This window comes from Corvus kubaryi, unplaced genomic scaffold (assembly GCF_017639235.1).
Source record: "Corvus kubaryi isolate FWS band 111438036 unplaced genomic scaffold, C.kubaryi_AGA036_p1.0 37361, whole genome shotgun sequence".
Lineage (NCBI taxonomy): Eukaryota > Metazoa > Chordata > Aves > Passeriformes > Corvidae > Corvus > Corvus kubaryi.
Window position 1 is genome coordinate 3,492,391 of NW_024581118.1, and position 23,792 is coordinate 3,516,182.

The 23,792-nt window shown below is 49.5% G+C and overlaps 1 protein-coding gene and 1 long non-coding RNA gene across 5 annotated transcripts in view; one reads left to right on the top strand and one right to left on the bottom strand.

The window, feature by feature from the left end:
* The first annotated feature begins 691 nt into the window (after positions 1-691).
* LOC121667338 lies at positions 692-16,795 on the top strand. 4 transcript variants are annotated; one of them, XR_006017018.1, is made up of 5 exons: positions 692-773; positions 1,115-1,188; positions 13,001-13,150; positions 13,541-13,733; positions 15,804-16,795. It is a non-coding gene; the product is annotated as an uncharacterized LOC121667338 (long non-coding RNA). The 4 variants fall into 4 exon arrangements; XR_006017019.1 differs by having other exon boundaries at positions 13,544-13,733; XR_006017016.1 differs by having other exon boundaries at positions 13,001-13,733.
* TNR (tenascin R) overlaps positions 2,618-23,792 on the bottom strand; it is a 33,208-nt gene continuing 12,033 nt past the window's right edge. Inside the window, exons 7-21 of the mRNA XM_042033887.1 lie at positions 22,685-22,870; positions 19,903-19,992; positions 19,527-19,790; positions 18,606-18,875; positions 18,376-18,495; positions 17,741-17,884; positions 16,973-17,092; positions 16,538-16,681; positions 15,745-15,875; positions 14,635-14,767; positions 11,500-11,651; positions 10,469-10,565; positions 9,539-9,700; positions 7,798-7,961; positions 2,618-7,371 (exon numbers count right to left, since the gene is read on the bottom strand). Coding sequence (XP_041889821.1) covers positions 7,252-7,371; positions 7,798-7,961; positions 9,539-9,700; positions 10,469-10,565; positions 11,500-11,651; positions 14,635-14,767; positions 15,745-15,875; positions 16,538-16,681; positions 16,973-17,092; positions 17,741-17,884; positions 18,376-18,495; positions 18,606-18,875; positions 19,527-19,790; positions 19,903-19,992; positions 22,685-22,870 — 2,297 coding nt within the window. The 3' untranslated portion in view covers positions 2,618-7,251. The remainder of the gene's footprint in view (positions 7,372-7,797; positions 7,962-9,538; positions 9,701-10,468; positions 10,566-11,499; positions 11,652-14,634; positions 14,768-15,744; positions 15,876-16,537; positions 16,682-16,972; positions 17,093-17,740; positions 17,885-18,375; positions 18,496-18,605; positions 18,876-19,526; positions 19,791-19,902; positions 19,993-22,684; positions 22,871-23,792) is intronic.

A 23,792-nucleotide genomic window follows, 5' to 3' on the forward strand; every position in this document is an offset into this window, starting at 1 on the left:
CTTTCAAGGTCCTTCCCAACCCATTCTAGGATTGATTCTGTGCTTATTGAAACAAGTAGCAAGCAGAAAAATTGCTGGCTATGGTGCACGGAAGGGGGATAAGCCTTGGAGGCTGCTTTTCACAGCACTCCTCATCCCAGAGAGAGTGGACAAATCAATAAAATTTTAAATCCCTGCATTTAGATTTGAAATTTAGAAGAGATAATCTCTAAATTGTTTTACATTCTACATAACTAAGCATTAGAGTCCACAGGCCCAGGAGTTAAAAATATAAAAATGGGAATGAGAGTTTTAAAACAGATGATGGACACGTGCCATCTTATGAGGGGAAATGAAAATCTGAGAATGTTGAAGATGGTGCTATCAAAATCACATCTCATAAGGCATAAAGCAGCTGCGAATTTATGGCACAAGGCTGCCCCTTCATCAACCTGCTCCAGCCTTGCTCTTGGAGACATTGCACCTCCTCCTGCCACGCTCTGTGCTCCTGGGCCAGCATTTTCCTCATGGATTTTTTGGGCTGGGGTTGCAGGATGTGTTGTTGGGAATGTGTTGCTTGAGCTCTGTGTTTGGGATGGGTGCCCAAGGTCCTTGCTGAGGACCTTTGTGCACCCTCCTGATGTTTGCTGTTGGAACAAAGTTCCTGAGCATCACTCATGCAAAAAGGGGACTTTGGTAAGAGGGCTGTGATGAAATATCACTGTATAAAGTGCAGATGGGGGGGGATGTGGTGGCTGGAACTGCCTGAAGAGGAGTGTGCTGTGCCTGGGAAGGTATGCTTCTTGGAGAGGCTGGAAATAGGAGATCCCACCACATGCAGGACTGTGTCTAGATTATAGTGGTAGCTGTGAGCTGTGCAAGGGCAGAGGGGGCCAGAGCGATGAGAGTGGTGGGCACATGTGATGGGGCAGGAGCTCCCTAGGGTGTAGCGTGATGAGGCAAAACCCTTCCCTGGCTTAAATCAAAACTTGTAGCATTTAGAAAAGGGCTTTTGCCCGCCCTCACTCCCTTCTCATCCCATCTGACACGTGGAGCTGGGCCTTGACTCTGATGTTGGGAGGCGGGTTACGATCCAGAGGGATGCTGCAGCTCCCCATGTACCTGCCTTCTCTAGGTGCCGACCTCTGCGTGATACATGCCTTCCTCTTGTTATTAGTTATTGCAATAGGAAGACTGTGTTTCCTCCAGGTGAGTTTTTTGGGGGGCTCTCTGCAGGAAATGGAGGTCCCTGGGGGCCTCACTTGGCCCCAGACATGTTGAGTGGGGGGGCACAGTGGAAGGTGTTGGCCTCCTCTTAGGGACCATAAATAAAACACCCTGGACTGGGTCAACTGCTTGAGACTGGGATGACAAGTACCAGCACAAGTAACCCTTCCTCCCCATCCCAAACACATCTCCATCCCTCAGCTCCTCCATGCACAGGCCTTGGCTGAAGGGTCTTCCATGGCATTGACTACCTTCAGACACAAAAAAGTTCATTTAATCCAGACAGTGGAGCCCGTCAGGCTTCCCTCTTGGCTTTTGGTGTACCAAGGGTCATGGCCAAGGTGGGACATCCCCTCTCTCACAACTTCCTTTTTTTGCCTCCCAAATCTGAGCAAGAAAGAGAAGTTGCCACGAAACAGACTTCTCTGTTTTGTCTCTCTGAAATCAAATTTAGAAAATATTGAAGTGGTCTGGCAGAAGAGCTGCTTTCAGGCTTTCTCATCCTGTCTGACTACGTGTCAAACGAGAAAACTCTAAACAAAGAGGTTTAAGTAAAGTCTTCATGTGAAATAAGAGAAGAATTTCAACATCTTCTGAAGTTCATGCTTGTCCTAGAGACTTGCTGATCAGTGTTGGGGTTCTGTTTGAGGATTTTTTTGTTGTTGTTGTTTTCCACTGAGAGTGTATTCTGCTGCAACTAGCCTTCCAATCTGTTTTTTGGTGGGGTTTCCATCATGTTGGGAATAGATTGCTGTTTAAATCAGGCAAATGGTTTTGACTGAAGATTTTGGGGTTGTTTCCCTTTGCTCCCAAGCATTCCTACCACAGCTTTGCTTTCTCTGGCTGCAGATTGCAGAGCCAAGAGCCTCTCTAGCTCATGGGAGCAGCTGAATTTATTAGCAAAACGTCTCGTGCTGGGCTGAGGCCAACGCGCAGCTCCCTGCCTTCCTGTGGTTAGTGGACTGACCATGCTGACCTGACTTCATGGCCACTTCACTGCTATTTATTTTAACAGCATAGTTGGGCCTGGGGGTCTTGGGAGTCTCTCGTCCCACCTTCTGCCCAAGGCAGCCCTGGGGTTGGATGAGGTTGCTCAGGGCTTTTTCCAGCCCGGTCCTGAACACTTTCAAGGATGGAGATGGTACCACCAGCCAAAGTTGGGCTGCCCCAAAACTTCCTGCCACTGTTTTTTTGTTACACTGCATGTGCTAGGTCTATCAGCTGCTCTGTTCCTCAAGGTTTGAATGTGAATCTGTGCTAACAAGCCCCCCGTGCTCCTCCCATGGGGTAACCAAAGATCAGGGACAGGGCATGTGCGTCCCTTCTTGGCATGAGGTTGGGGCTGGAATGCTGCTGGGCTTGGATGCACGAGGACCCTGGTCCCACCCCCACTCCCAGACAGGCACACGGCTCACTCCTTCAGTATCTTTTATTAATGTATAGAAAATGCATTAAAAAAAGGAACTATACATAGCCTAAGAGCGGTCAGGACTAAAAATACTAGTGAACAATGGTTAACAAGCGTTGATCCCATTCTCCAAGCTACATTTTCATTACAAGGTGGGGAGGGTTGTTTAATATATTATTTATTTATATTATAGATTTTATTTATGCATTTATTTACTTTTCTCTTCCCCCTCATTTGGTTGCAGTGGTTTGTGTTTGAGTTCATCAGAACCTGTCCAAGGCATTTCATTGCCTCTGTTCTCCCTTCTTATTTATCTTTTTTAGGTTTTTTTAACGTATTAAGCACATTTCCAGGGTAATGCCTGTACACAGGGGGCTGCTTGTTTAGGTCTTTGTGTCACCATCCTTCTGAGAAACCACTGACAGCTGAAGAACTGCAGGCTGGGCATTGAGGCGGGTCTAGGCATCAGGATCTCCCAAGGGAAGGGCCTTTCCCTCCCACTTATCCCAAATTTCCCCTCTGGAAGGGGCAAGGAGCTACCACCACCATCAGGATTTTAGGGAAGGGGAAGGTGACCCTGGAGGTGCTGGTGGTCCCCAGGGGGCTCTGTTGGGTTTTATGGCCATCCCAGGGTGCTTGGCTGGCAGAAACAGGGATGGGCTTCTTGTTTGGCCCTGGGACAGAGCCCTTTCTTAGTGGGTGTAAGCATGAATTAAAGGGGGTTTTTTTGGGTGAGAGTTCTTTGCTGGCAGTGTTTGGTAAAGTCAAAACTTGTGGGCATTTCTGGGGGGCACAGGACAGGGGGTGTGTGGTCACCCCAGGATGTGGTGGTGGGGACATACCAGCAGGGCAGCTCTGGGCTGGGATGAAGGTCACATGCTGGCATGGAGGTGAGGCACCAGGTGGGTACTTTGGCTCCTGCTGTGTTTTGTCAGGTTGCTCTGAGCCTGTTGTGGGATGGGGACACCACTGGCTGAGCCCTCACCAGCTGCATCACTGGGAGCGAAGGTGGCATGAGCCAACCTGGGCACTTCACCTGGGATAAGCATCACTTTGGGAAGGAGGCAAGAGTGCATTTAGGCTGGTACTGAGTTGCCCATGGTAAAGTAATGCAAAGATAAGGAGTAGAAGCAGACTTTTCCCCAACCTTTGTGTGGATCCTCTCCTGGTACCTTCCTACCAAAACCCAGCTACCCCTGGGGAGAGCCCAGCCTCTCTCCTTCTTGAAATTATTCATTTATAGATGCTATCACTTTACTAAAAGCAGCTTTTCCTTTCAGGACTCTTTTTTTCTTTGGTTATGTTTCAGTGCAGTGTGCAATGGGAAGGTGGTCTTGGAGAATGGAAACAGAGGGAAATGAAAATTAGGCAAGAGATGAAAGTTCCTTTGTGTTTCCCTCCAGGATTTTGGGGTTAGAAATAAGAGGTGGCTTTGAAAGGCTGTGAGGGTCATGGGCACACGTGGTGTTCTGCTGTGTGAAGGACTGGATGTGCTTGTTCCTGCTTCCTGTTACATGAAATGGCATCTTGCAGTGGATGCTGTGGTTTGGGTAACAGCTTCATGTTTCTTTTTGGGCTCTGGAACAAACTCAGGACGGCAGTGGAGCCACCAGAGCCCAGTGACAATTCACATGCTGGAGCCAAGGTCTCTCAAGATGAGCACTGCACCAGATCTAGGCTTGGTTTCTGTGAATTTCAGGGCCAGACCTGGTCTAGCTGGAGAATGAACTAGCCCATCCAGTTACGGAGGGTGAGAAGAAACTACTTAATCATGTACTACTTAATCAGTGTGGCCATTCTGTAGCATCAACGTTAAGCACGAATTTGCTTGAAACTGCTGGCAGGAGCTTTGTCCAAAAAAAAAAAAAAGAATTAAGGCAATATAGAAAAATAACTTTCTGGGAAATTGTATCTTGTTTATGGACAATGTGAACAGGGGATGATGGCCCGAATGACCGAGTCATCATCGCTGGTTATGTGCTCGGGCTTGAGGTGGGTTATCACCAGGAGAAAACCATGATGTGTAGAAGCTTTCCTTTAAAAGATTGTAGCGACTGTCTTTCACCAATGGCACGGAAAGGCATCTCCCTGGGATCACATGAGAGGTCAGGGACCAGCACTGATATAGAATAGCACTGAAAGAGTGGATACCGTCTCCAAGAGTCTTTCGTACTTTGGGTCAACTGGGCTGACTCACCCTGGTTACAGGACTTGTAAAAGGGATGACAGAAATGAGGAGAGAGGGAGAGATACATGTCAGCAAACCTGTTTAGAGAATAATCAGCCTTTTTGAGGATCTTCTCTTGAACCTCCTGGAAAAGCTTGGCAAGCTTCGATTTTGTCTTCGATTTTAACTTTTGAAAAGAGAGGTTTCTTGCCTTTTGCTTGAGTGTGAATGATGAGTGTATGTTTCCACTGACATCTCTTCCTTTCACCTGGGTAGGTAAGCAAACAGCACCATCCACTGCCAATCTCTGCTGGTTATAACCACTGCTCCCTTACAGCTTTTGTTGTAGGATATTTCTTCCTATAAATTCTTGATGCTTTGGGGAAAAAATTTACTCTGCTGGTCTACTAAAAGCCTTCTTCGGCTTTAATCAGTTCCATCTGCTGCTTTTTGTTGGCTTTTGGGTCTTAAAGCAGGGTTGGGTGCTCAGGAGGAGTGACATGCTGCCATCTATGACAGTGGCCATGTCCTGCAAGAGATCTGGTCATTTGCAGCCTCTGACTCACCTGTTCCTCAACTGGTTGCCTTGTTGCCTTATTTGATGCCAAGGGGAAGTAAGAAGGGACTCCTCATTTACATACAAGATGTTGCTGAGCATCCTTTCTCCAGGTCAGCTTGTAAGTTGACCGCATGAAGGACTGGGCCCTGTATCTAATCTTGACCTCGGTGTTAGCTGTGATTTCATGGGCCAGTATGTGGCACGGAAAAGGAGGTCGTGTTTCCCACTTAATGCTCTTCTTCAGCTCTGCAGCCATAGTGAGTAACGTCAGGACATTGAGTGTGACCATGCAAGACACACTGGCCTGAATGATAAGCTACTGCAAAGCTGCCTCTGTGTTGCCATCTGAAAGATGTTTTTGAGACAAAGCAGCTTCAGTGTGATAAAACCAAATAGCAGTGTTTAGCATTTGTAATGTTCCTTTGGCTGCAAATCCAGCGATGAGCTGCATTCTCCTTGGATGCAGGGATGAGTCCCTTCTTCGAGACCAGGCCAGTGACAATGCCCAGCATTGATCAGAGCCCTTGGCAGAGCAGTGACTTGAGCATGGTGGACATTTGGGCTATGTGGAGGTGGGGCGATGACAACAGGGTGCAGACAGAGCTATCCAAAGGGTCCATCTTCCTTGAGACAGGAGAAGTTAAGGATGGGAAGAGCGAACTCATTAATTCTTCCAAGGGCCTTGAAGTGCTCCAAAATCTGAATGGAATCCCTTCCAGGAGGGGAAAGAGTTGATTTCCTGTTAGAGAGATGGCAATACCAAGGCACTGAGATTTGTGTCCCTCTTGTGATGGCATTGAAGAGGGATGGTGTAGGAGAAGGAAGGAAATGGGCATTCCTCAGCTTGCACTTGTCTCCCCTTAGCTGCATTGTCATAATTCCCTGTGTGCGTGGAGGCCCGTGGACAGGAGCACCTGAGCTGTGACAGCTGTTGGCTTCAGGCTGGGCTGCAGTTGTGTCATATCTTTTTATTGCTGCTCCTTCTCTGAGACTCTTTTGTTTGGGACCAATGACCTCGGTGAGAAAGAGCCTGATGGAATGTAGAAATAACAGAGGAAATGGGTCCTAGATTTCAGGACCACAAGTAGGGATTTTTCTCTTAAAGTCTTCTAATTTAAGTCCTTTCTTCTCCATCAAGTTCAGCATAACCCAGGCAGATGTCATGGACCTGAAGTGGGCTGAGTTCAGCTTGGAGGAGTGGATAATGCAGGTTGGGGCTGGTGGAGTAGTTCTTATTCCCGCACACCCCATGCACACGAGGATGACCTTGTGGTGGGACCAACACATGAGCTATGGACTCTCTGGAGTTTGCCTACATATGCAGATATTTGCCAAGCCCTCCTGTGAAAACTGGGGATGGGATGAGCCTTTGGTCATCCTCCCTTAGTCTCCATGTGTCCAGAGCCTGCACACAGGGGAGAGATGGGCCTCTGCCTGCTGGAAGTCTACAGGTTGGCATGAAGCTTGGGACCTCCCAGCCAGGAGGGGACTGGGAGGCAGGGAGAGGATGGGCATCCCTGGCCATGACTGGGGTGGAAATGGCCACACCAAGGTACCTGTGGGGAAAGTTTCTGCCACAAGCCCTGTGACAAACATTTCTAACAGGGTTTGCTGGGGATTTCTACATCTTTTAAAAAAATATCAAAAAATCTGTCTCTTTCTTCTCATGTTAAGGGCCAGAGTATTGGGATAGGGAGGCTGGAAATTTGGTATTTCTCTGGGACAGATGCAAAGCAATGAGGTCTTTCCTTTCCCATGGCCTTTCCCTGTGCCACGGTTCCCTCCAGCACTTGTGAGGGGCAGGTTGCTATCTCAGACGAGTAGTAATTTTTTTTTCCCTTTTCATATTATAAAATACAAACGAATTACAGAAAAGGTCAGGTGGTGGGAGGCAGGAGGGGTTCAGCTGGCTCAGAGCTGTAGGGACCGTCGCTTCCTCCCAGAGATGTTACGGTGGTTGTAAGGGCGCATCTTCATTTCCACAAAGGGGATGGAGAACTCGTGGCCTTTCCAATGGTACCAGTTAATCCCCTGGCAGGAGGGAGAGAAAGGCAGAGGGTAAAGAAAGACCCTAACAAGAAACTAGAGTGGGAGAAGAAGGAAGAACAAGGTTGATTGCTGTAGAGAAGCCAGAAGGAAAAATTTGCTAAAGCAGGAGCAAGAAACTCCCCCGCTGCTATGGCTTGATTGGTTTTCTCCCACTGCTCAAAGGCTGATCAGATTTCAGGTAGGTATTTTTTTTAATCTAACACACTACAGCAGATGGCAGCGTGTGTGGGGCACAAAGCTTTAGCCTAGATGGCGTGAAGGTGGCTCCCTTTGCTCCAGCTGGTGTGGGGTCGTGCCACCAGTTCTGACCCTGGTGCACCAACCACACATCCCCAGCCCTAACCTAGGCTTGCTGACATGTTCCCCTAGAAGAAATTGCAGAGGCTTTCAGGCCAGCTCTGCCCTTACCTGACTGTGCCGGGACTCTCCGTACTTGCCGTTGAGGTTGGTGCGGTGGCAGTTCTTATACCACCAGGCCCCTTTGTAGGACATGGCACAGTTGGTGACGGCGACGTCATTGTCCCTGTCCTTGGTGGAGAAGGGGCGTCCCTGGTGATAGGTGAGGGAGTCTCCTGTGGGAAGAGGTGCCATTAAAGGTGATGGAGTCCGAGTTATCTGGCCTTTTCACAAGGAAATTAGGATATTCTGGTTATGCGGTAGCCTGCCAAGCAATGGCTCAAGCAGCTGACAGTCTGGCAATAACTAACTGGAATTGTTCTCAGTTGGTTCATCTGCGGTCCTCTGCTGTCTGTTTAGGATCAGTGCAGACCATAGCAAATCATAGAGGCTTCTTGGCTTTGTCAGATAAAGTGCTTGGATATGTGTTTGGGTTTGAATTTCAGTGTTTCAGACATCAATTCAACCCCGGCTTTTGGCAGCCGTGGTTTTCTGAGGCTTAGCTCTGCTATATAACTTCAGGACGCCTTCAGCCTCCTTCTTTCCTGTTAGCCAAAGGGAGCTTTTTCTCTCAAAGGAGACCAAACATTCATCTTTTGAACCAAGATGCTTGGCCACCTTTTCTCTCTTTTGATAAGGGGAAGAAGCTTTTGGAAGGTGTGTGATGTCTTATCCCACCAAAACCTCTAACCTCATCTCACCTCCTCACTAGATAACTCGTGAAAGAAAAGCCAGAGAAAAATATGGTCAATTGAGTGATGTACTTAACGAGACATTCTTAATATGCTCCTTGGTGATCCCTAAGGACATAAGAAGTGGACCCATGCTGGCTGTGTGCAATCCAGCTATGGAGAGACTTACTAGAAAACCTTTCGGCAATGAACCATTTGTTGAGCCCTGGCTCCCTTAGCTCAAGGTGGAGCAGAAGCTCCTTGTCTGGGTGGCTAGAAGCAGAGTTTGCATGGCAAAGGGGATGGAATCATGTCAGTGTGACACTATTTACTGCCATTCTTGGCAGTAGGTTGGATGCCTTGTGCCCTGGGATGTGAGGTTAGAGCAAGTGCTTTGCTGCACACCATCAAGATTCCTGTCCCTTCTCTTCCAGTGGCAACTAACTGAATAGGGAAATTCCTGCATCTCAGGTATGCTGTGAGGTTCCACCTAGTACATGGTGGAAGTTTCATCATGGAGGCTTGCGCTGGGCACGTCTATCCCAGATAAAGGGGCTACAGTTCTACCCCTTCTCCCTTCTTGAGGAAGAGATCCCCTGTGCCCTCCCTCTAGCACCCACTCTCTTCTGGTGGGCAACTCTAACTGTCTTGAATCAACTAAGCAAGCAGGTGTGACAGTGTCCTTGCAAAACTGGGCAGTGTTTGGTCTTTACATGAGGAAGTGACTCAGAGGATTTCAGATTTTTCCATAGCTGTGGAAAGGCGATAAATACAGCCTCCAGCACGACATCAATAGCCAGCTGTGGCTATTGCCAAGTGAGATGACACCTCTGATGATTGACCTGGTTATTTGGACAGCAGTGTCTCTGATATTAAATACCTAATCCCCAATGGAAAATTCCGTGTCCTTAGTGGGATTTATCAGCCTGGTTTACATGATGGACTGCAGGAAGGCAGAAAGGACTATGGGTTTTTGCCTTGCCACTCTAGACAAGTGAGATACCATGTCGGGATTTCCTTTACAGTCTTGGACCAACCAGTCCCAGGATTTCCCAAGGTCCTTGCCAGCAAGGAGGCTGTACCTGAAGTGCCATTGTAGTCCCCAATTCGCAGTTTGTACAGGCTCCGGGAGTCGCCGATGGAGAACTTGTCGTAGTAGGCGTACGCTGCTTCCTGGCCGTCCCTCATGTCTATTCGCAGCTCGTAGCGCCCTTGGGACGTGATCTTGTGGATGTTGTCCAAGCCTGTTGAGACAATGAAACACCCAGTGAGACCTGGTGCCCGCATCCGCTCCGTGAACAAACAAGGAAAGCTCTAGGCAAATAAAACAGCAGTGGGAAATGAGAGCAAGGAGAGGAACCAAAGAGCAGCAGCACTTGTGGTGAGTGTGTATCTGCTGGCAGTGCTGGGGCCTGAGCTCTCTGTCCTCACTCAGTCTTCATCTCCCTGTGGCTGTGAGCGATGGGTTCAAGGCCCAGGTTCAGATTTCTTCATGCTGCTGAAGCTTGGAAGATTCAGCTGTTCAGCCCTGGTGCTACTTATGTTGTGTTAAGCTCCTGTACAAGCCAGGGTGTGTTTATGCTGCAGGTCCCCTTGGCTCATGTTCAGGTTTTGGAGCAGCACACTCAATTTCAGACCTGTGCTGTGTCTCCCGCTGACTCCTTTCCTGCTTTCATTGGACAGCTGACTTTCTGGCCACCAGTGCAACCTGTAGTCATCCAAAGGACAAAGGTGGGTTTTGGCCCATGAAAACTGACAGCATACCCACCTCCTCTCCTAGAAAGAGCAAACTAGAGAGCTGCTGACCTTCACAATGTGGTCTTATGTGCTGTGCCTCTGCATGACTTCCCAATGTGAAGGGCAGGGAATGAACAGAAGGAAAACTGTCCGAGGGATGATGTAGGGGAATGTGGTGAAGGGCAAGGAGCCAACGGCTGGCACAGGTGAGCAGCACAGTGCACCTGGAGCTCAGGTTTGACACACCAATGAAAGGCAACCAGGGAAGGTCATACCCAGCCAAAACTCGTCCTCCAAGTTTCCAAAGCCAACCCGGTAATCTGCCCATTTCCGGAAGAAGTCGGTCAGCCCGTTCTGCCGCCGCTGGAAGACCTGATGTGGAGGAAGACCAGGGGGAAAATCATAATGCTGGAGATGAGAAATGGCTTTGCTGGGCTTTGGACACACAAGGTAAAGAAAATAATTTTTTTCTTTCCATTGTACCTGTCGGGGAGAAAATTGCAATGCCCATCCAGTTAGCATTAATTGCAGCCATGCAATTAATTCACGTGCAGATATAGAAACCAAAGAGATAATAGATAACGTCCAAAGCAAATAAATGATAGAATAGGAAGGAATTGGCCTTCGAGGTTTCTGCTTCAGCTAATGCATGGTGCCTCTGGTTTTCTAGCACGTAATTCTGCTTTGAGCTGGCTATTTCTGTGATATCCAAGGGGGTGCTCTGAAGCAGAGTGAGAGGGAAATTTACTGGCTAGAAATCAGCATTTGAGGAAGCCCATTTTTTTGGTTTTGACTATACATCTAGCAGGCAGGATTTTGTGTAATGTGTGTAAGTAAGAGTTTGACATGAATAAGATCAAAGCACCATGGCATTATTTACTTACACTGTCAGTCCATCTACATCAAGACAAGCAGTGTTTGTGCAATTCAGAAGCCAAACAGCATTTGTTTCTGAAGTTCTCCTGTGCAGACTCAATTGGGGTGATGCCTGACACCCTCCTTCTGCGGGCAGTGTGAATCATTCCCCGTGAAAGCTACCAGCCATTAATTTCATTTCTAGAACAATAAATCAGCTTCACTCACAGATTTTGCTCTCCAGAAGCACTGCAAACACGTCAAATAAATCAAAGGGCACTTCTCCAAGTGTAACTATTATTACCGGAGCGTGGGCCATTCCCTGTGGCGTGGGAAATGAAGCGTGTGATACTGAGCCTGCTGTCACTGCCGTGCACTGTGGTGCTTTGCTGGTAGGGGCTCAGTCACTTTGTGATGGGGACAAATGCAGGACAACCAGGTGGATACTCACGATCCAGCCGCCTCCGTCGGTGGTCATGTCGCAGTACACCGGCACCCGCTGGCTGAGGTCCCCGTTGATGGAGATGGTGTAGACACCGCTCAGCGTGTCTCCGTTCATCAGGTGCTGGGCGCAGTCCTGAGGGTTAGCAAAGACACGTCCTCCTGCAAAATCAAAATAAAAAGGCAAAATTCAAGCCAAGAGACACCTTTTCCCCATGCCTCAGTCCCCACAAGTTTCTGTGTTCCAAGTAATTCCACGGGGCGGTGAGACTTTACACCTGCTGTCAACTTCAGAGGAGTTACTGGAAAAAAATGTGTGCGTATATTAATTATTCTTCCATATGTCCTATATTGGAAAGGTGCATGGTAACAATCACGATGAATGATGAGGCATGTCACTTCTTGGACCATCTTTCTGCACTGTGTCTGAAACCCTGGGGTTTAAGCTGTCACCAGCATATTTAGACAGCTGTGAAAATACCAAAACCTGCTCTCCTCTCAGGATTGCCAGCTCCAATCAAGTTTTATAACTTTACTCATTCCAGGGGGATTCTCCTGATTCTCCATGCCCTTGGAAATGATGGTGGACTCACGCTGAACTAATTGTCACTTGCAAACTGAGCAGGAATGAGGCTGTGTGAGATGCTAGAGACAGGCAGCATGGGCTGTGTGACTGTGCTACAGGTGTTCTCTAATGAGGAAACATCTTATTTTGTGATCAGAGTTTAGGAGAGTCTTAATTATGACAATTTTTCTGGCAGTATTGCAGTGTCAACTCTGGGAACAGTGTTGTCTTATGTAAGAAAAAAGAGGGCAATACACCTTTTTCTTTGGTGTTGGTACATATGGATGAAAGAATAAATGAGTGCAGAGCTGGTAATGTGGATGTGGTTTTCAAGGATGTCTCTGTAACAAACTGAGAAGGTGTGAGGGACCTTCAGATCTTCTAAGCTGTGTGTGTCCATCACAGTTGTGTAGTGCCCCATAGAACCAAGGCACAACCCTTGTCTTTTGCTTCCCACATGGGTACATTCCCCCCCACCTTGTGACCTGAAGACTTGGAGGTCATTACTGTGTCCAAATGTTGAACACCCCCTCTTTTTTTCCCCCATCTTCATGGTCTGTAGCACAGTCTGGCGAGACACTGTTTGTATTTTATAGTATCCAACAATGAAAACTTCTTCAATGACAACCACTTTGAGCTCCCCTGAGCTCTGTGGAGATTGCTTGTTTCTTAATTTATATTCCTATCTTTAAGAGCCAAGGAGACCTTGAAAGACATTTCAAACCACTATAAATTATAAATACTGTATCTGTTTTTTCCTTTTGTGTCATCTGTATACAATTCCCCAAGAACCTTATACAAACATGAAACAAAAGAGGCTGAACCATTAATATGTCAGAGGGAATAGAAGAACCCCGGGATGTGTACTGCAAGCAGAAGGAAACAAAACAATTTAAATTAAGCCTGGGTGGTTTTCTTTCCTTCTTTTTTTCTGGTCTCCTTAAAGACAAGTCCTTGTTCTCTGCAAACAAAATGCCTTGATGCATTGCCAGAGTAAGCTGAATTCCAGGTCCGGATGCTTTGATGAGAGATGCTGTCCGTGGATTGCATTGCCTTGGTGGCAGTTCCTGGTTGGTTCTGTCTCATCGGTACTGGGGTAAGTGGGGAGAAACAGACTTGTTGCTAATGCCTATCTTCATCTTAAAAGCGAGTTAAATGCGTTGGGTGCTGCATCAGCTGGCAATGGTGGCTAAGGTTGCTGAGGTCTGAGGACATTTCTCTTTGGTGGAAAAGGTGCTCTCCGTGCCTGACGTAAGTGGGTTTCTGCTGCTTTATCCCACCTGAGAAGTCACCCCCATGCAGCTTCATCCCTGACTCCCAAGCAGCCTCAAGGATCACATGTATTTTTTCATCACCTGCCTGAATTGTACTGGCTTTATCTGCATGTGTAAGAGGCAAGAATAACAGGAAAGCCTGTTCTGTAGATGCATTAGAGAAGTCATTTCTCCTTTTGTGGATGTAAATAGTTTCTGTTATCTCTTAAAAGCAGGTGAAGGGAACTTTGCATGCAACTGAGATGGGGAAGTGTATCCACAGCAGATTCCAGGAAAACTCTCCTAACTGAACTTGCAGCGCAGATGGGAGGAATTTTGGTGGACATCATCTTGAGACCTCTCAGTGCTGTTGACGCCCAGGAAAAACATGATTGGATTCAGCCCTGAACAAGATGCATTCTGTCTGTAAGTGCCCTGGGCTAGCCATGCTTTTCAAAGAGGATGAGGGACAATTTGCTTTGCATAATTTCTGTTATGAATGGTTGCAGAGAATGGCAGCAATGATGACATTCTCATGCAAGCTTCATCCTTGGAAGCGTAAGTATTCTGTGAGGGTTGTGGTGACTGTGGATGCCCACCTTTTGACTTTGAAAGGAAACCATTCCCATCTCTTCAGAACCTTAGTGGATTGGGAATGCTCTAGAATTAGAGTGGGGAGGAATAATGCAATTAGATAAAGTCAGTGGATTAGATAAAGTGCTGGCCCTGCTGTCTGAGACTCCACTGGTGGTGGTGGAGATGCACCTGCTTGGTATTTCCAGGGATACCCCATCCCTGGAAACTTTCAAGGTCAAATTCAACAGGCAACCTGATCAAGTTGAAGATGACCCTGCTCGCTGCAGGGGGACTGGACTAGGCAGCCTTTAAGGATTCTTTCCAACCCAACGTGTTCTATGATTCTTTGATATTTGTGAGCAATCGGATCATGTCTACAGCATGGAGCCACTGGCTGGCTCCTCTCCCAGGAGCATACCTGTTGATACATGTTGTTGATTTTAGTGGGTATTTTTTCCTCTGTTTATGCACTTGAGGACAGACATGAGCAAGGCAAAGGGCCTGGTAGATGTTTCCTGGTCTGAAGCTCAAACCCCTGGGCTGGGTCTTGTGTTTGAATTATAGATCCTTCAGCCATTAACTGTTTGTAACAAAGCAGCACTGTGGGTCACAGCATCGTAAAAGTACCTCTCTGTGGATCCTGATGGAATGCTGCCTGAGGAGGGAGAGTCCCTAAGAGCAGTCCATTCCTACCATCATGACATGTGGGCTCACCGCCGCCTGTCTGAGGGGATGCAGCACGAGTCCTCACCTGTGGTGAAGGTGGTGGAGATGAAGCCGCTCCGCACGGCGTTCTGGGCAGCTTGCAGGCGCACGGTGTACTCCGTGGTCTCAGAAAGCCCCTCCAGACGGATCCACGTGTCCTCAGCATCCACAATCAGCTCCTGTACATGGGTCCCAGAAGGAGGCAGACACCAAGAGCAACAGATGAGAAAAGCGATGGGGAGCCTAAAGAGCAAGTGAGGAGGGAAGGGAAGCCACAAGCTACTGCAGCCCTTGGAGCCTGGCCGAGGAGCACTGCATGACTGCTTAGACCCCTGGACTGAGTGAACGTGAGATCAGTCAATATAGCCAACATTTCGGAACGGTTTGGGTGGGAGAAAGCTGGTTTGGAGACAGATTTAAAGGTTTGCAGTCAGTGTGCTCTGTTTCCTGGCTCTCTTGGGATCTGTGTGCCCTCGGTACAAGACATGACTGATTGCCCAAGCAGTGCAAGGAATGGAGCTGGCCAGACCTGGTTCTCAGCCAGTTCTGACTCCGTCGATTCCTGTCATGCTAATTTTTCTGGGTGTTGGCCAGTGCCACACAGCGCTATCGAACCCCTTCACAAAGCTATTATCCTCTGGCTGCTGTGAGCCAGTCACACCAGCAAAGGAAACTGGACTATGTGCCATGACATATTTCTGATAGTGTTTGTTGCAGCTCCTCCAGACAGGCAGATGTGGACATACTCATTACATAATCAAATTGTATTGTATTGCAGCATTAATTAGCTGTCTGTGCCTATCTTCCTTTTTGCAGGAAGGGCAAATGGCCTTTTTAGCATCTCTGTCTGCAGAATAATATTCTCCTGCCTCAGCTTGCTTGTGTTTCACAAGCTGTGAATTTCCCCTTTTCCTCCAAACTTCCCAGGTAACCCCTCTATGCCCACGCCAGCAGGTGTGCATAAACATTTTGCCTTAGACAATCTCTTCTTACTTTTTCCTATCATCCTGCTTAGCAGGAAGTAATGTCTGCCCTTCTGGTCTCCCTGAGCTGGTGAGCATCATTCTTTTGCTTTGTTTGGCTTCTCCTGCTCGTTTTACCATGGTCTTGTTATTCCCTGACTTGATGAGCCTCTTTTTTGTGAGGACTCGCTCACCTTCCGGCTGCCATCGGTGGATCTGTATGTCATGACGTAGTTCTCGATCTCTCCCACAGGAGGAACCCAGGAGAGCAGGGCGCTCCGTCGTGTCACTTCACTGGCTGTCAGATTTGTTGGAGGATCCAAAACTGCAGGAGTGGACAGGGACCCAGGGAAGTGCATTTTCTCACGTACAACCACCTCAGCCCTGCTTCCCAACCCGGTACACTGGAATTCAACCTTGCAACACTGAGCTACAGCGCAAAGTCCATCCTCACCCTGAGTTTCAAGACCTCATCACCCATCCCCAGTCTTGAACAGAGCTCTGCAAACCCTCTGGAAGTCCTCCTCTACCTGGATGCCACCTTAAGGGTAACAGCTGGGAAATTCATGTGCTATGGGACCTGTCAAGCTGCTTGTGAGCAAAACGGGTTGTCGTGTTCTTCTGGACTATGGCCTTGGGCAAAAAAAACACCTGGTCAAGCATCTGTTCAGGAAACCACATCCAGTAGAAATCACTGAAAGAAAGGGATGAGGGGGATGGATGGATGGACAGATGTTGAAAGAGTGAAAATAATGGTTGATGCTTGTTGATTAAAATTCTGATCTTGTGTTTGGAGAACCACCTTGGATGTCTACCCTAACTCTTCCCTTATGCTGGTATTTGGGATTGGTTTTTGTGTCCTTTTGGCATGTGGCTACCTCAACGCCCACGCTATGTAACAGGAGCTTTGGCTCAGCCTTGCTGGCTGCTTTTCCTGGGGTGGGTGCATGGCTGGGGGTGAGGAGTGAGGGAGGTGACTGTACATACGAGTAGTGAAGTTGGTGCTGATGGTCTGGCTGGTGAGAGGCCCATTGGTGGCGTACAAAGAGACTGTGTAGGTGGTACTGGGCAGCAGGTTGCTCAGCTGGTACTCCTGGTTGTCTCCATCCACGAGAATTGTTTCTCCTGCAACTGTAAGCAAAAAGGGAAGAGTTAGGGTAGACATCCAAGGTGGCTCTCCAAAATGTGTCTCTGGATATGACCTCATGAATAAAAGCATTTCTACTGCTGAAACACCATAAGGTACTGTGCAGCAGCTGAGCTGTAGTGCTGCTGTTCAAGCTGAAGGATGGTCTAATTTTTCCTGCAATTCCTGTAAAACCCAAGGCAAGGGCTCCTTCCCTCCGTGAAGGGCACCCACTGAGCCCTGGGCTTTGGGATGGGAGAGAGGTCAAGGCGAGCTGGAACAGAGCCCCGCTGTACCTGCGTGGCGCGTAAGGATGAGGACATAGCTTTCCACCTCCGACAGCGGCGGGTTCCACTGCAGCAGCGCCTCGGTGGGAGTGATGTTGGTGGCCGTGACCCCCAGAGGGAAATCCATGGCTGCATGGGGGAGAGAGCCAGAGAGTCAGAAGCATTAGGAGACTGGACTATGAACTGGAAGGGCTCCTTGTGGCACGTGGGTCTATGTCCTGCCCTGCTGCCCAGACACGTGTGCCTGCACAGGAATTACTGCTGCCCAAGCTGGAGTGCAGAGATGTCATAGCTTGTGCTACTCTGCTACCTGGGGTGCTCTTCCACTGTTTTCTTGATGCACAGTCTGGCATGTTAGGGGTTTTCTTTAGGTTTTGAGGAGTCTGGCGATAGCAGAGGGTTTTATTTTTGCAGCAGATGCTGTTTGTGACAGGGCTTCCCCAGGGATTATTTCTGGAAACCTGTACTCTGTTCAGGAAAGGTTGTCATGATTGCCCAGCATCATGTTTCTGGCTTCCCTGTGCCTGGTACACAGCTTTATCACTTTTACCCATGACTACCCATGAATATTTGGGATAAACTTTGCTGAGACATACTTCAAAAGCCCACACTGAGCCCTTGTGAGCCCTGCTCATCATCTCCAGCTTGCATCTGGCTGGTGTGAGGTCCAGCTTGCCCTCAGACACCTGAGTATTAGTGTAAGCAGGGACTGCCAGCCCTGCCCAGGGCTGGACCTGACACTGTTTGATTGTTCCCTGCCCACCAGGAGCTCCTCACCTGTGTACGCAGTGATGGAGGCCAGCTCGCTCTCCTCGCGGCCCCGCACGCTCTTCACCCCGATCTCGTACTTGGTGGCAGGCTGCAGGTGCAGGAGGGGGTACTCGGTGGCATCCCTGGAGATGGCCATACTGTCTGTCCTCCCTGCAGACATGGAGCCAAGAGCTTTGACATCACGGCTGGCCCCATCCCTGGGGCTCAGGAGGGGCTTGGGAGGGGATGGCAGGCCCACAAGACACTGGAGGTAACTGGGTTTCGTGCCTGCAGGTGCACTCCTGCGTGCCCATCACTCTGCTGGCAGAGCATAGACAAAACTGGGCCCAAGGGAGATGAGGTAGTGGGAGTGGGTGAGGGAGGTGGGATTTTATGATTGAGCCCCGAATTTAACCGTCTCTGGGGAGGGCACACTGCTGGGGGCCATTCCCTGTGCCCCTCTGTGCCGAGCTGGCTGCAGTGCTCCCTTCCCATGCTCACCCCAGACACCCCAACCTCTGCCCTGTAGCCAATCCCAGTTACTCGTCACTTTGCCCGGAGCACTGGGATGCTGCCTGGGCGAGGATGCTCAGGCCAGCAGATGGAGGGAGGGTTGGCAGCTGTGAGCTCAGGGCACGAACAGGAGCGGTCTGGCCTGTTACCTTCAGCAGCACGGTAGGATAGTCTGTAGTGGTCGAAGGCAGCGATGGGAGCACTCCAGTAGACCATCATGGACTCCTGGGTGACGTTGCCCACCCTGAGGTCCTTCGGTGCATCAATCCCTGGTGAGATGGAGCACAAAGGAAAGCTGTGGGAGGCAGGTCCACTCCCCGTCCCCCTGCCTGCCCTCCCCGGTGCTGTCCCGTGCCTGGCAGGGGGTGTCCCGTGGTACCTGTTGTGATGGAGCCCACAACAGGCTCGGAGCTGATGGTGCCGTGCACGGCCACCAGTGACACCAGGTACTCGGTGGATGGCTGCAAGCCCGTCAGGGTGGTGTGCCTGTGGGTGCCATCCAGTGTGACCTGCTGTGCCGCCTCCTCCTCGTCCCGGGGACTGTAGGTGAGGATGAGGCGGTCTGCTGGTGGGGATGGGTCACTCCATGTGACGTTCACACTGGAGGATGTCAGCTGGGAGAAGTGCAGCTGTGAGATGGGCCGAACACCTGGAAGATGGAGAGGAGAGATGCAACCCCAACCGTCTGCAGATCCTCATCTCCACGTTTTCCCAGGGCTTGAATGGGAAATACTTAAAAGAGGTGGCAAAGCTGAAGATCTGGGCTCTCCATTGATCTGAAACTCTGCTGGGATCAAGAGGCAGAACCAGGAGGGGAAAAGTGGTGCTTCTCTCAGCTCCACCTGTAAACATCCTCCATCCCAGACCCGCATGGTGGGTGATGGAACTGTCCCACCTCAGATCGTATGTGCTGTCTGCACTTCTTGACTGCAGACTTTTCAGCCGGAGGTCTTTGTGAGGTCCCCCAAGGCTTCAATTCCTCTTCTTATGGACACACAGGCCACCCTGACCACAGAGGACAGCAGAGGGCTGTCTGTTTCCCCCTGATCCTGTCTTGTCCTTTTGGGAACCTCCAGCAAAGCAAGTGTGTTCAGTGCTGCTGGCCAAAGGGGTTGTGCCACCACACTGGTAGAGCCATCCTCCTTTGGAGGTCAACAGACCCGCTCCTGTGTGGACACACAGACCCCAGCTCTCATCCCCATCACCACCTCAAGGGTTTTGGTGCCAGGGATGCAGCGGGCTAGCAGAGGAGCCAACAAGGTCTGTGCCCTTGTCCCCATCCCAGCTTGTCTTTCTCTACCTGTGAAGGCATCCACGGTGGCCTCCAGGCTCTGCTGCCGTCCCCTCTCAGCGATGATGGAGATGGTGTACTCTGTCCCAGGCTCCAGCTCCGAGAGGGTGAGCTGCGACTCCTCCTGGGACACTGTCACTTCGGAGGCCATTCCTGAGGCGGGGGTGAAGGTGATGCGGTAGTGGTCGATGGGACCCATGGCTTTGGTCCAAGCCAGTGAGATGGACGTCTCAGTGGAGGCTGTCACCAGGAGGTCCCGGGGGCTGTCAAGCTCTGCAGGAGAGGGTTGGTGCAGAGCTTTGTCCCCATGCACAGACTGTCCCACGGGGGCATCTGAGCCATAGGAGCCAGCTGTGCTTCGAGCAGGCAGTGGGGCCAAACTCACCAGTCCTGGCATTCATGGTCGCTGGCACACTCTGCTGGCTGTCCATCACGGCTGAAATCCCGATGCCATACTCTGTTCCCGGCACCAGATCTACCAGGGAGTGCAAAGAACATGAAGGGGTTTGAGAGCAGCACCTGGCAGGGTGACCTTAGGGTGCGCCCCCTTCTTCCACCTCCCACAGGTGGGGACAGGGGAGGACCCTCCAGAGCATCCCTGGGGCTAGCAGCTCTCCCACAGGTCAGTCAGTTCCTCTGCACATTGCAGAAGAGCTGAGCCTTTTAAAAAAGCCCTGTGGTTGCCTTTGGATAGGGAATTTGGATTATTTTAGCTCAGAAACGAGCCATTTTTAAAAGTTGTTGCTGAGGTCTGCTGTAATTGCTGGCAGTGAGACAGAAGCTCTTGTGTGTGTGAGCTGAGATGGGAATGATAAAATAGCTATATTTTCTTCCAAAGTGATGCAACATCAAATATTGTCACAGGGCTGGTGTCTTGGAAGGAAATAAATTATGCAGAATAAATGAAATGCACATGAATTGGGAAAGGTGCAGTCTTTCTGGGAGCCGAATCAAGCCCTGTTCCTTGGGGTGGACATATCCTGAGGTGCCTCTCTCAAGGAACTTGGGAATTGAGCTCATCCAGCTCCTTTCCTCTTGCACTGCTTTATCTCCATGGGGTATCTCTTGCCTCTGCCTGTCGCTTCTGCTTGGCTGCTGGTGGCTTTATTCCCCTCTTCCCTGTGCTTCATGATCTTTCCCACAAAGTTAGAAAAAGCCATAAACTCTCCAGCTCAGCCTCACCATTCCTTGCCCAGGGGCAGCATCCCCTGGAGCCACCAAAACCTTTCCCAGGAGGTCAGGAGAGAGGGATGCTCTCCTTCCCTGCTCTTCTCTTGCTACAGTCCATTCTTGGTAGGGATGATGGGGAGAAGATGGACCCCCTTGGCCCTGCTCAGTTAAGTGTCAAAAGCATTCTGGAAAGAAGAGCCTGGCAGAAGGGAAGGAGAAGGAAGAAATGAGCAGGAGGACATAAACCTTTTCTCTCCCAGATCTTTTGGGAAGAGCAAAATTATGGTAATTTCTGTGCAAATGCTGATTTTTGAGAGAGACTATGGCTAGGGCCAGGCTTGCTGCGCTTTTAAGCTTAAATCTTTGATAAACCCTGCTCAGTACCGTACCTCACTGCAGGTAGATGAGACTGGCTGAAAGAATTGCTGGTTGCTTTCAAAGCATGGATCCCACCAGGCCCTGCGTGGCTGGAAAAAAACCCCAATGGGTTTTGCACCACATCCAGCAAGACTGGAGGACGTGGCTACTCTGTCTGTAATGGAGCTATGGGAGAGGCTCATGTGCTGTCCACACTATGACTATTGCAGCTTTTTTTTTTTTGCTAGCAGAATGGTTTTTTTGGTTATTTTCTGCTATGACTAGATTTTTTTTAATTGGTTTGTTTGTTACATAGCACCCTGGGGACTGGAAGCAATGCACTTGGTGGAGGCACTGTATAAAAATCACTCTCTACAGCTGACTTAAGAATCTGCATCTCTGCAGCTTGCTCTGGTGGGGTTTCTTGCAGCCTTGCCTGAGTCTGGCAGAGCCTTGGCAGCTTTTTTTAGTTTTATTGAGAAAAACAAGAGACTTTAGGCTGCCACATACTCCAAGGCAAGCTCAAGTCAAGCCATGGATATCATCACAGTGTGTGTCACTGGGGTAGTGTAGTACCTCTGCCCAAGGAGGGGGATTTGGCCCATTTTTAATGCTTCTTCTCACCTAGAAAGCCAATAAATGTCGTAAAGGAAAGCTAGCAGGAGTCCAGCACTGTGATCTCATCCTGCTTCTCCACACGCATCCTCATCACGAACACAGAAGAAACCAGCCCTAATGTTTTCCTTCTTTCTGCATTCCGCACTTTTCAAGGTAACTGCTCTGATTGCCTTGCTGCCCTCCAGCCTTTCTCATGACTGCTGCTGTGCCTGTAACTTAACTTCTGACTTTCCCACTGAACTTTCTCCTATAACTCCATACGGCAGATCCCTGAGCCCTTGAAGGTCCTAGGAAGGCAGACATGGAAGAATCTGGTGTCCTGCCATACTGAAGAGCTTCAAGATGAATGAGAGAACATTTTTGCATATAATTAAGTCTTTTCTCTGCTCAAAATATGCCACCGGAGCAGCAAATCCATAAGGCAAGCAGTTCTAGTCAAAAAACAAGGAAACCACATCTCACATGGTGCTTTATTGTGCTGCTGCGTAAGGTGTTTGGGGCTTTCCTGGCAGTGGGAGGTGGGTGGTGTTTGCAGCCCCTCTGCTGGCCTGAAAAATGTACCACTTAAAGGACTTGCTCAAAAATAGTATCTCTAGATTTGGGTCTGCTTTGAGCCCAGTCTGGAAAAAGGCAAAAAACTCGGCCAGCCTGGCTCCCCATCACTGCCCACGGGGCACCATCACCAAACAAGCTCTTTCCAAACAAGCAAAAAAGAGAAGGGTGAAATAATATTTTGCTGTAGATCAGCCTAAACAGGCTTCTTCCCATTCCTCACTTTGCTCCTTGCCAGCTCTATATGCCACCTGGACAGATCCTTGCATTACTCGGAGGTGTAATGGGGAAAATGGGCTGTATCCCAAGGAAAACCTTCTCTCCGGTAAACAGCAAACCCCAGAACAACCTCAAACGCGTGCCAGCATAAGGGCAACTGAGTATTGGTGCTGATTTGGGCTCTCCATTGCCCTGCCTGCTTGAGAGGAGGAGGACAAGGGGGGAGGAAGAGCGCATGGGTGCATGCATACCTGCGAGGGTGGCCCGGGTGGTGGGGCCGGTGTGGCGCGGCACCAGGACCTCGTGGTAGTGCTCCCCGGCCAGGGTGCTGTAGACCACCCTGTAGCTGTGTGCCTCGGCCTCGCTGTTGTCCCAAGAGAGCTCGAGGCTGCCGGGGCTCCGCAAGCCCACCCGCAGGTTCTTGGGAGCATCGATCTCTGCGCAACACAAGGGAGAGAGGCACCGTCTCACCGCTGGGAACGTACCCTCACCCACGGGTGGCACCTGGGTGGGACAGCCGCGAGGTCCCGCACGCGGACCCTCCTCCCCAGGGGACGGCCTGGCAGGAAGGGCTGGCACATTTTCTCTCACCTCCTGCTCAGCACAGACTAGGAGATGTCACCCAGAAGAGTGACGCAAATGCTGGGGCATTTGCAGCATCCTCAGCAGGTTGGTTTGGCAGCTAATCCCATGTTCTTTCAAAAAGAAAACTCTTTTCCCCCATATTAGAGCAAAAAAACCTGAGGCACTGTGAGTAAGAGAAAAAGGGCTCTGTAGTAGCCATGCATTGGCCTGAACTGCTCTTAGAAGAAAACCCTGAGCATCTTTACAGGCTCATTCACACTCAGACATTGTCCAAAGGGTTTCTTTATTGGTGCTGCTGAGGCTGTGTTCTGAATCTGCTCTGGTTTGCACAATAAACGCCTCTGGTGAGCAAGGGGTTGGGGCTGGGCACCAGCGGACGGTGGGCAGTGGTGATGGATTCAAGTCTGGGGGGTGTTTTTTATGTTGCCTTTTAGAAATAAAGCGAGGAAGGCCAACGCAGCAAATCAGTTGGGGCAAGCATCTCGTCCGAAGTATTTATCTATAGAGATACGTACACACACAGTTCACGTACCACAGTTATTATAGCAGGAGCCTCATATCCACCAGTAATGTACAGGACAATTTATATGCCATAAACCAGCACGGAAATACACGCTCTGACTCCTCCTTTATGGCACAGTAAATTAAACCCATTAGCTATCTGCAGGCTTAACATTAATTAAAAGTTTTACCGACCAGTTAGGGTGTTCAGGGAAGAGATATAAAATAAGATAACCATCATGTTTCTGGCTGTGCTGGTTTCAGCTGCTTGGC